The 11,534-nt window shown below is 39.8% G+C and overlaps 1 protein-coding gene across 1 annotated transcript; it reads right to left on the bottom strand.

Moving 5' to 3' along the window:
- Positions 1–2,380: 2,380 nt before the first annotated feature.
- On the bottom strand, positions 2,381–9,845 carry DYNLRB2 (dynein, light chain, roadblock-type 2). Its single transcript, XM_010579725.1, has 3 exons — positions 9,551–9,845; positions 4,381–4,548; positions 2,381–2,424 (listed from the first exon to the last, which is right to left on the bottom strand). The coding sequence occupies exons 1-3, from the start codon at positions 9,843–9,845 to the stop codon at positions 2,381–2,383; spliced, it is 507 nt and encodes a 168-aa protein (XP_010578027.1).
- Positions 9,846–11,534: the final 1,689 nt, after the last annotated feature.

An 11,534-nucleotide genomic window follows, 5' to 3' on the forward strand; every position in this document is an offset into this window, starting at 1 on the left:
CTTTGCAGTGCACTACTGTGTTCTTTGGGCTGAAGGACATTTTTCAATGATGCTGGAAATTGCAACACAGATATTATTTTTGACAATAGAAAAGTGTAACAGGGACTGTAATTCTGGCAGTTTTCTGGACTTACACAGTGAAACCTCCACAGAATTTAATGCTGTTAAGAGAAAACTATGGAAAAAAAACTATTAGCCCCAAATACACATTAATAGTAGTTGGAATTCAGCAATAGTTTTGGGTATGTGCTGAAATGAAAAATCTAGGCTATGAATTGGTAGGAGTTTGATGTGCCAGGATATTAGTAGAATAAATGTTCACTAATGCATAGCAATAAGTAGGTTGGATTTTTAAAATTATCACAACAGAAGCAGAGAAGATAAGATAACAAATAAAAATTTAGTTTTTTTAAAACATTGCCACATGTCAATATATTGGTTCATTATAAACAACTTAAAATGGTTGTTTTCCGGTGCACAATTAAAAAACCCTCCCGCGGTAAGGAAATTCTTCTGGCACAGCACTGACTACAGTGCCAGCAATAGTGTCCCATTGATTTATATATCCTTAAAATTTTGAATAGCCAGGCCCAGCTGAATTGCTATGCTTAATTTCCATCACACTGGGCCTCTGTGCCTTTGGGTTCGCTTCTTCTCAATGCGCAGCAGCACTGAATCTTCCGTGGTCCCCACTGCCCACTGCTTGGGCGTGGAATCTGGCTGCTAGCCTTTGAGATCTCAATGCTCAGATACCTTCAGCTCCAAGGAGCAGGACCAACTCTCCCAGATTTTTCAGTGAAATACAGCCTTTCCAAGCTATCCAGCAAAGTCAGAGCAAGCAGATTTGCAAAAAAATACCACCAGGCTTTGATACTCTTCTTTGTGTAAGTTTTGAATGATACATAACATAGTCCTAATAGCAAATTGCTGACTCCATATCCACTGAGACATTCAGTGATTTATCAGTTTCATAACCTCAACCACAATTCATATGATGTACTACAAAGATCCCTGAGCAGTATTCAACATTTCCTTTCATCCTCATAGCCACCCCACACATCTGTTGTTCTTCCTTCCTATATCTAGAAAAAAACCCCTTCTTGTGATCAACTGAAGACAATCTGAAGTTTTAAAGTTTAAATAATTCATTGATAAAATTTATATATAATCTACAGAACCTGAGATGATTTGTAGTACAAGTATGACTGGATATTTTTTCAAGCACAGGGTCAGCTCAAACTCCCTGCGCTTTCATGCTGTTTCCGCATATACTCAAGTGCAAAGCTTAGCATGACTTCAGGATAATGAGGGGGAAAGCTTGTAGCCGTGCTTACCCTCACCCGAGGCATACAGTGCGGGCAGAGCAGGGGTGCTGCACCCAGTTCTGCACTGCCCTCCCACAGCCAGGAGGGCACATCAGCCACGAGACTCATCCCAAGGCACTGACAAAGCTTGTCTTCTGAACAGAATGGATTTGTAGGTAGCTTAACCCTACAGCAGCCTTTTATCAGTGCATCTGTTTTAAAGGCACTCATCAACACCTATCGGATCTCCGGTGCTACTGTATAAACATGGATCTGATTTGGGAAACATTCTGAGCTTTAACCCACCTGTTGTCCCATGTCACTAAGGTTTACGGCTTGTGTATTGGATCTAAAAGCTTAAGCAGTTATCAGATAGCACCGTAGTGTAGTTATCAAAAAGCACTGTTTACCACTACCAACAAACTAACAGTAGTTCTACATTAGACTGCAGGCTCAACTTTGTCTGCTTGCAATTCCCAGTAGTGAAAATATTAAATGAAGCTATTGTTTCCATCCGTAGAAATTGGAAAATAATAAAAGATAGCTTTTCTTTCACTTTTCTTCCCTTAGAAAACTTAAAAACCAGGAGTTAAAGACAGGGCAATATCCAGTCCATCATTACTGACATGAACTACGCTTGTATACTTTGATTCGTGTTAACTGTGGTGACTCTAGTTCATAGGGACACATTTATAGATGTATCTATACACATGATCTACAACTTCCCATGAGGTATGATTTCTCTTCCAACATAACATTAGAAGTGTAAAGAGAATGATTTAATTGCAAGAATAGCTTGAACATCCATTAAAGAGAATTTTAAGCATTTTGCTTTATTATTGCTCTTCTGAGTATCAAGATAAACATACAATATTTTGATACATGTGTTATGATTTGCTCAAACACAAATTGATACAGCTACAACTGAGAACTTTAAATTGGCAACATTTCAGTCATGACAGTTACACTTTATGTAAAATTACTTAGTGCTATGTTTGATATTAAATATCAACAAGTAATATTAGTTTAACAAGTAGAACTACATCACTGTCTCTAAAAATATTACCACAGTAGGACTATTCGCATGGGTTCTGAATAACGATCAGGAGATACTCCTTATCTGCAAAAAGATATAAAAATGTTTAGTTAAAATATTTTATCTTATCTCCTGCTAAATAGTCTTTATTCATCTATTCCTCTCCAACTTTTTATTTGTTTATAAAACATAAGCAAAAGCAATGTCATTTATATAAAAAACATTTAGAAAACGTAAGCACTTTGTACAAAAATCTGGGATTACAGTTTAAAAAAAAAATCTGTGTCATAAAGCTTAACTATAGCATATTAAAACTATTTTAGTAAGCAGTAGATTTGCTTTCAAGAAGCTGTAAAGATATTTAAACAAGATGAAAAAAGTCACAAGATAAGCACCTGGAAGCTAGCACTTGTTATAATAAAAAACTTTTGACATCTGCAGCCTCTTCTGCAGGTGCAGAGAACTCTTTTCAGTTCACTAACTAGTTTATTCAAAATTGAGAACCCCATTTAGACATGAAAAAACCAGAAAAGATTTGAATAGACTTTTACTATGGATAAATTCTAAGCATGCCAGCCTTTGCCTACTAATTCTAAAAGCCCAGTGAAGTTTTGGAAACAATTCAGTTGGATAGCTATTTAACATCATCTGTTTTGAATGAAACATTTCTTGAAAGTATCCAGTGAATTTAGTAGGGCCGAATCTGCTTGGGAGAGTTAAGAAGCTGCAGTCCTGCATTGTCACTTTCATCCAAAAGCAACTTAATATAAATCACAGGTGGTTCATTTGCCACCTTCTATTACAGTAAAATACAATCAAGCCTTTGAACAACTAACCTCCCTGTTAGCAAAAAAGCTTCACATTTTATATCACTTATTTTCAGGCCAACATGCTTTAATAGTAACTACTCAAAAAGTCACCTCTAAAAAATAAGTGAAGGGCAAATGCAAAATAAGAATCAAGTGCATCAGTCTAAATCAATGAGCAAAAAACCATGATTTAAAAAATGCATTAGGTTAACATTCCAAAATAGAAACTAAAATTTTAATCTTAGTATGAGCTGATGACTAATGTTAACACTTAATGACAGTGCCAGGTTTCTTTCACACATACTGGTTTCATAGCAGCATTATAAATAATTCCAGGGAGGCGAGGTAATGCATACCTAGCGCAGTACCTCTGCTCTACATTTGCTGTGAAATCAGCATCGGGGGACTACCCCCGTGAAGGCTGTCTGTCACTACAAGCTCAGAGCCAATGGCCTCCCCAGTGGCTATGCTGAGGACATCCCTGAAGCTTCCTTTCTGTTCTGCATGCCTTCATTGGATATTTCTGTCAAAATCCTGCATACCATTAGTCTCTCAATTAGCTAGTGCACACACTAGGATCTCGGCCCCAGCCAATCACTGCCACTTTGCCTGATTCACCTTGTACTGGTAATTGACCACCGCTTCACTACAGCTCACCTGGCCTTGTTATCCATTTTAGAGATACAGCTAACAAATTAGCATGTTAAATATAAATACATGAGTGAGAAACAGGTTGCTACATTCCCCTGGCTGTTTTAAGGAAAATAATTATATCACAGTTACTATGTTGGTGATAATACTGCATATCGGTGACAAATCCCACCTATGGCTAGGAAGTTGTGACAACATACCAAGTAAAAAAATAATTTTTAGGAAAAAAAAATAATTTTTTTTTGCATCTGTTTGGAGCTAAAATGGATTTGCTGTCTTTAATGCTATATAGACACACACACTACTACTTGATATATATATTTGACTGGTTTTCCTTTGTGAAAACCCACAGAAACCAGAACATTAATCAGATCTAGACTTTTTTTTGTTGTCTCCAAGCTTCAATACTATAAACTCTGTACATTAAAATCCTAACACATCTGGTTACATTATGAACATATGGTTATATTTTCATATAATTATTTTCAAAATGCATTTTCTATGGTAGCCCTATTTGTGAAGAATTAAAAGAAACTTAAAAGGACATACAATTCTATTGTTATTTTAATAGAAATATTACCTGGAGCTACCATAATTTCGTGTTTCTTTGATCTGATCCTAAGAAAGGTTAGATCATTCTGAGGATCAATATCTCTCACTGTGCTCCTAGCTTTCATGGTGAGCTGATGAAGAAGACCTGCATACTGGACAGTTGTAGAGTTATCAAGAGTTGTTCTTATTGGAATTCCTGCAAATAAATAATTTTCTAATAATCATTCAGTTAAGTTGCATATTCTCCATATACAGCAGATCATAAGAGAAAAAACAAGGATTTCATAGATTTTTTCTGTTTTGTAGCAGAAAGAAGTTATGTTGATTTCAGGTATCTATATGCTTTTTAGAGTATAATTTATATTAATCAATGGCAATTAAACATTGAGTTGCCTTATGAAACTTTTGTAAGAGGCTACTTGCTGTTCAAGGCTCTTAAATACCCACCAAATTCCATTCTGCAGTACTTAACCAGTTATGGTGCTTCATCAGTTTAAACACTGTCCTTGAGTTTGTATGTTGGCTGCAAGAATCTAACCCACACTTTACCTGTAGCATTCGGCATGTGCAGTGATAGAAATTACACATTCCCAGTGAACCACCAAGAGCAATCAAAGGGCAGAAACCTCATGTTTGCATTTGGCAAGCAAAACCACGCTTGGAACAATCCCTTCCAATCAGCGGCAAAATATTGACAATTGGTAGTACACAGTGTATTGATCCCAATTATTGAAAATAGGACCACATAGGTCAAGATTAATTTTCAATGATTTAATGAATCTTTGTTTATCAATGATTTGTCAAATTATGCTTTTTATATTAATAGGCTACCAGGTGAAACTAAAAACAGGGTTCACAGTAATCCTACAAGTATAAAACTGTTTGGCTTTAATAAGCTTGTTTCACTAATAAAAAATTTATTTGACCTACTAACAAAGACAATAGATTACAAGCTGACAAGGCAATTTTCTCTTTGCATACATTTGTACTGTGTCTTCCAGATGGACAGGACAGGAATACAAAAATAGAATAATATGACTTAAGTTGAAGAGTGTGATTATGAAAGAAGAATTAACATGCAATATAGTGAATGCCAGGTAAAGAATTAGAGGCAAAGGAGTAAAAGAAATAATAGAACCACCTCAGACACTAGACTAGTCCATAATTTTCCTAGGAAAGCATTATTTGAATCACTTGAAATCTGTGCTGTCACTTGAGAAATAATTCTGCATTGGTAGGATGTGTCGTTTAGGGAAGTTGTGGTGGTGCATTTGTTCCCCCTCTCCGGGCTTATCTACAAACTCGGGAAGGCTCGGTAGGCCTTAGCATAAATGTAATGAGTTGGGCAGTTAAGCATCCCTTGACCGTACCAGGAACTCTTGCATGGCTAAGACAGAGAGCTGCACTGACCGTACCAAGGACTCCTGCTGCCTGGTGGAGGGTGGGGACGGGAGCAGAGATAATTAGTTCACTCCTGACAAACTTGGGACATATCTCAGTGCTCTCCTAACAGCCTTGGAGCACCCTGTATCTGAATCTTCAGTCATTCTCTGAAAGCCCTGGAGCCTTCCTTATCTGAATCGTAACTCATGCCTAACGGTACCAGCACAACTGGACTCTCATTAATTTGCTGATGACTAAAGCCAGTCATCTCCCAAACCTACAAACGGCGGTACTAAGTGAGACCCTTTGAGCTCTCCTGGACCTCAGCGGGCTGCGACCAGCATCTCCCTCTGAGCGGGACACCTCTCAGAGCTCGCAAACTCTTCAGTTTGCAAAAATTGGAGGTCTGTTGCTAAAAGCTGACGAGACTTGGGCTGATGCTCTTTGCTCCTTGAGGCTCAACCTTTCGCCCCTTGAGAAAGATGCCGAAGCATTTGACGTGAATATTTTCACTGAACTCGAGGGGAATTTTTAACAGGTATACCTCTTTTATCTCATTATGTGTACCTCTTAGTGTCTTTATGCATGTGTATGTACTAATCTGAATATTCTATAGCAAGTATATTACACATATTGCTTTTCAAATCTATACTTAAATTACTGTCATGAACTTTATTCGACTGTGAATGAATCTCAGGCTGCTATTATACTCACAATCTCTTTAGATATAAACCATTGCCCAAGTCTGAGACTAGGAGTTGATCCAGTTGCACCTAGACTCCGCCAGGAGTTTAGAAAGCAAGGGGGTCTCCTCTGAACCTCGTGACTCAACGGGAGGGTCTCCCCTACTTTTTCACATTCCCTATCTCTGTACAATTCACAGTTCTAACTCGATTTTTCTTTGTATGTTTCTCTTTTACCCTATTGCGTCTTCGGTCTCGGTATACATAATTTTAATTTGATTCTAACTTAGTTTACCTTTGTGCATTTCATCCATTATTAAGTAATAGAGTGAACCTTGCCATCAAATTCTGTGAAGTCATGCTTTTATATAAATTCCTATTAAATCATTTTTGCTAATACCACTGGAGGTGATTCTTTAAGCAGTCAAAAACACTCTATTTCATGACAGAAGTGTACAGAATGACCCAGTACACCCTTCATGTCTAATGTTTATTACACAGATTGAAACTGATGTTTTAATGGAAACAAACAGGTGTTCCCAAGCACTGCATTAGCATGATAATATCTATATAATCACAGCATTAAATAGTAAGTCACTTAAAAGCAGCAATGAATTAGTGTCAAGTTTATATGACCTTGTATCTAAAACATTGCTTCAACAAATACAGCACTTTTGATGAAAATGGTAAATGTTAAATGATCCTCCAAGGTCTAATAATAACATGAAAATGAGTTGACACTAGTGACATCCTTAGATTAAAGCTGAGCTATGCTTACTTTAGGACAAATTCTCTTTGCCTCTGCCACCCAAATTAGAGAAAGGCAAATAAATCCTTCATTAGAAATGCTGCAGCGTGATCCTTCTCAACTGTGAAGGCTAGCAACAGTTTATGAGATTTTCCAAATAAACAAGGTACACTTAGCACAGTGTTTCAATGAACAAATCAACTTTGAGCATTAAAATAAATGACAGGTAATATTTGTATCGGGAATCTTTAATTTGCTATTTCACCTGCATACTATTACACCTAAGTGTACCTACACTATTACAAAAATCTTAGTAAAAGACAACTGTTTATGCTAGTGAAGAACAGAGTGTTTAATCTTTTTAGGGAACCTGAACAGCCTAAGAAACCTCACTACCGCACCACTGGTTTGAGTATTTTCACTGTGATTAATTCAAATTGTACACTTGTTTGAAACATTTCAGGATAGAGAGAAATTAATTTTCTGCAGAAAGATTTGAAGTAATTAGATTGACCAGTGCTAATTACAGATATTTGGAGATGTTACCAAAACTTGCAGCTACACACCTACTTTGAAGTTTAGTTTGTGGAATCTAACTTCTCAGTACCTTGAAGGCATCCTCACAGAGTAGAGACTCTCTTGTGTTCACATCTGGCATTGAAACATTTCTAAATGATAAACTAAACAGAAAATTCCTTCACTAGTCTTGTCCATTGGCTACAGTCTGGCCACATGTTCTACAGGTTTGTGCGGATGAGGAAGTTTGGACAGGACACGGAGGGACTTCATACCTTGCCATGAATAATCATGTGTAAAAAAGGGAAGTGGAATGTTCTTCCTCTTTTGCAAATCAAAACTGAGACAGAGGAATCCAAAACAGCCTTTTAAAAATCATGCTGTTGTCCTAACTCTGCACAGCTATATCTGAGCTTTCTCTCAATACCATAGAATGACCACAGGTAAAGATGGACTGCAGTAGTACACCTGATTAGGAAGCTTACTTGACCAACATTGTGCCAAAAAGTCAAGTTTTGTAAGTAACAGAACATAAGAAAATTGGGTTATTTTTCTATTAGATTACATTGCTGTTTTTGCCTTGAGAAATGTATCCATCCACAAGCTCAAAAAGGATCATTTGTGTTACCTAAGTGCTTGATTTTATTCACTTCTCATTTGCAGCTTAGTCCAAGTGCTCATTGGATCAAGTCACATTCTACTTGCTGAAACAGAATACAGAAATGGCCAAAATGGTACTTTTTCTGAAACCTGACTGCATTTCAGCTTGGTGAACAGCCATATCTAGACATGAGCGTGCGTTGGCACGAAGCAGCTTTTCAGTTTCTATTTGCCAGGCTATGCACTTCCCTCTTGACCTGCACCATCTATTCTGTGAACAAAGACGTATTTTGCTTAACATGTCCAGGCACACAAATTAAATTGTCCGCATTTTCTAAAGACTAACATTTGGGTTTCCTTCTCAGTGTTCTTTCCTCCTGTTGCTAAACTGCTGCTACTACAATAGATTGGGGGTGGTGGTGGTGGGGGGGTGGTGTAAAAGTGAAGGAGGTCAACTAAATTATGGGCAAGGTAAACTGAGCAAGCTGTCTTTTTTCTAAAGGAATGATTAAAATGGATTAACCTGAGAAGCCTAGCTTCTGAAAACTGATTTCTGTGACCAATCTTCAGGATCACAGACAAAGCTGGACTGATGGGAAACTTGTTCTTCCTCCTATGACAACACACCATAACACAGTTTAATGAACTTGTGAATATTTAGCAGGGCCAAGGAATGGCTCCCACAGTAGAAGACCAGCTTTGTTTATTAGATACTTTTCTCCTGATGTTTTTGTTCTGTTGTAACTTTTGCAAGGAAGAGGTGGGGGGAGTGAAGTGCTATTGAATTTTCTTGCATATACAAAGAATTTTGGACTAAAAATGCCTGCAGAAGCAACAGCTTAGTGCCACGCGTTCTCCCTTTCTGTAACCTACCCAGAGACGTTCAAGATCTCGTTCTGAAAAATAAAGCATAGTTTGGTTAAACAAGGGGGTGAAGTAACAACGTGGGACTCCTTAACTTAAATGAAGATTGTGATGCTTCTTGTTATCTCTTCAGAGAAGACTTATGTCAACGCTCTCGACTTTTCTGCTTTCCATTAACTTGAATGAAAACCTACATCATATGGGGAGCTTCAAGAAATGGCCACAACCCAAATGTTCGTGTCTTAAGATGAAACACCCATTCTTGAAAATCACGCCACCTTCCATAAAACATCGCAAGCGGATTGCGTTAACACCTCATAACCTGCAATTTTGCGCTTAGGAGTTAGTACGCCCGTTGCCACTACCAAGCTCGTTACTTGGAGGACGCGGAGGAGGTTTTTTACCTTCGGCGTTCACAACCATAGTCGCGACAACCCCTCTGTGGGCTTGAATCCTCTTTAGGGTTTCCTCCACCTCAGCCTGTGAGGAGAGAGGACACCACAGCACCCGCGCAACCGCCACAGCTCCGCCCCGCGGCGACCGCGGGCCCCCGTGAGGAGGCCGCGGGGTCGCCGTGCCCGAAAGCAGCCCCGGAGCCTCTGCCCTCTGCTCCCCCCCCGCCCGCTCCCCAGCGCCGCCGGCCGCCCCGTTCCCCCTCTCATCGCCGGGGGCGGCGGGCGGGAGCGGCGCCATTACCATGGCCTCGCCGCCGCCGCCGTTGCTATGGAGCGGCGGAAGTGACGGCGGGGAGCGGCAGCGCGGGCCGAGCGCGGCCCCTGAGGGGACGGCGACGGGACCGGGACCGGGACGGTGCCGCCTCACGGCGGGCTGCGACCACCCACCCGGGGCCGGTGGGCGCAGTGGGGGTCCGAGGTCTGTGCTGGGACCCCACAGCTCACGCCCGAGGGGCGGGCAGGAGAGAAGCCCCTTAGGGCCGAGGATAAGGGCACCTGCAGCACGGCCTGAGGGGGCAGCGAGAGCCCAGGCCCGCGCTTAAGCGGAGCGCGGAGGGCGTGAGGGGAGGCCCCAGGTGGGGCTGGTCAGGGCAGTGAGGGCTTATTAGCGCTTTCAAGGGGCCTACGGCTATTAGTGTCATTTCTGCTTTGGACAGTCTTGTGGCTCAGCTCTGTTGATGGACTCTGGCTGGTAGGTGAGGTAAAATGAACCCAAGCTGCCTTCGTTGTTGTAGTAGAGGGTTTATTTTATTTTAAAGCTGAGGATGATACTGACCGAATCCTAAAGATAACTAGTTTAGCTGCTGCTGTCAGAAAAAAGTATTTTGCTTCTCCCTGTGTGCAAGCATTGCCTTGTCTGCTCTTTTTTTTCCACAAGTGTGGAAAAAAAATATTGCGTGGGTGTGCAGAGCTTGTTTTTCACCAGTAGAACCTTTCCAGTTTAACTGTACTGTGATTACTGTGTATAGATAGATAAATCATCTTCATAAGAAGTGTCATGAGTGGTCATAGCTTACTAGACTTTTCAAATGGGTGTAAGCCACTCTTACAATGCTGTGGTATAAATAAGTTTCCTGAGTGTTTCTATTCTTCTTTACCAAAATAGTAGGGGAACAAACTTTACGTGCAAGACAGTTGAAGAGCCATTTTTCTCCATGCACACAGTAAATAATACTGATACATTTAAAAGACTCTTACATGCCTTTTTAAGAGAAGGGGGCTGGTGTTGCCAAGTCTTCTGTGTTGTATGTGAAGCTTCTTGTGTTCTTGTCACTGGAGTGACTTTTAGCTGCTCTGCTCTAAAGAGTTGGCAAGTTTACGAAGTTTGGTGTTTTGGGAAGCTAGCAGCCCCCCCTTTTTTTTAAACAGAGAGGTCTTAAGACAAGCTAGTTATTAATCTGCAACTCTTTAAGGACCCAATTGTATTTGAAACTTGCAACAGTATATCAGCACATAATTTAATGCAGTTTATGGCCCTATGTTGGAGAGAAAATAACTTCAGTGTGTGGGATTGCCCTATCTATTGCAACAATATTATTCTAGGCATTTATTAAGTTTCAGACTGGCAGGGGCCAGCATAAATCAGAAGTGTTGAAGTTGCTGTGTATTCAGATAAGTATAACTGAATGGAAAATCTGGCTTATGATGGAAGGGAGAAATTATCAGAAATTCCAGTATATTTATTTCAAAAGCTGCTATATTAGAAGCTAACCCAACATCCTATGACATGCTATGGAAGGTAATCAAGAGCACTATGCCTACAGCTGATACTGGTCCATATGAATCACTGCATCAGCTGCGTGAATTGTTTTCACCTGTGAACAGTTTAGCCAGCAGTGAAATTTACATTGATACATCTGTGCAGTTTTGTTACAGTAAGAAGTATGGTGTTCTGAATTTTTGGAAATGAGGTATCTTTACATATATTTTTTCT

This window comes from Haliaeetus leucocephalus, unplaced genomic scaffold (genome assembly GCF_000737465.1).
Source record: "Haliaeetus leucocephalus isolate CR32 unplaced genomic scaffold, Haliaeetus_leucocephalus-4.0 Scaffold668, whole genome shotgun sequence".
NCBI lineage: Eukaryota > Metazoa > Chordata > Aves > Accipitriformes > Accipitridae > Haliaeetus > Haliaeetus leucocephalus.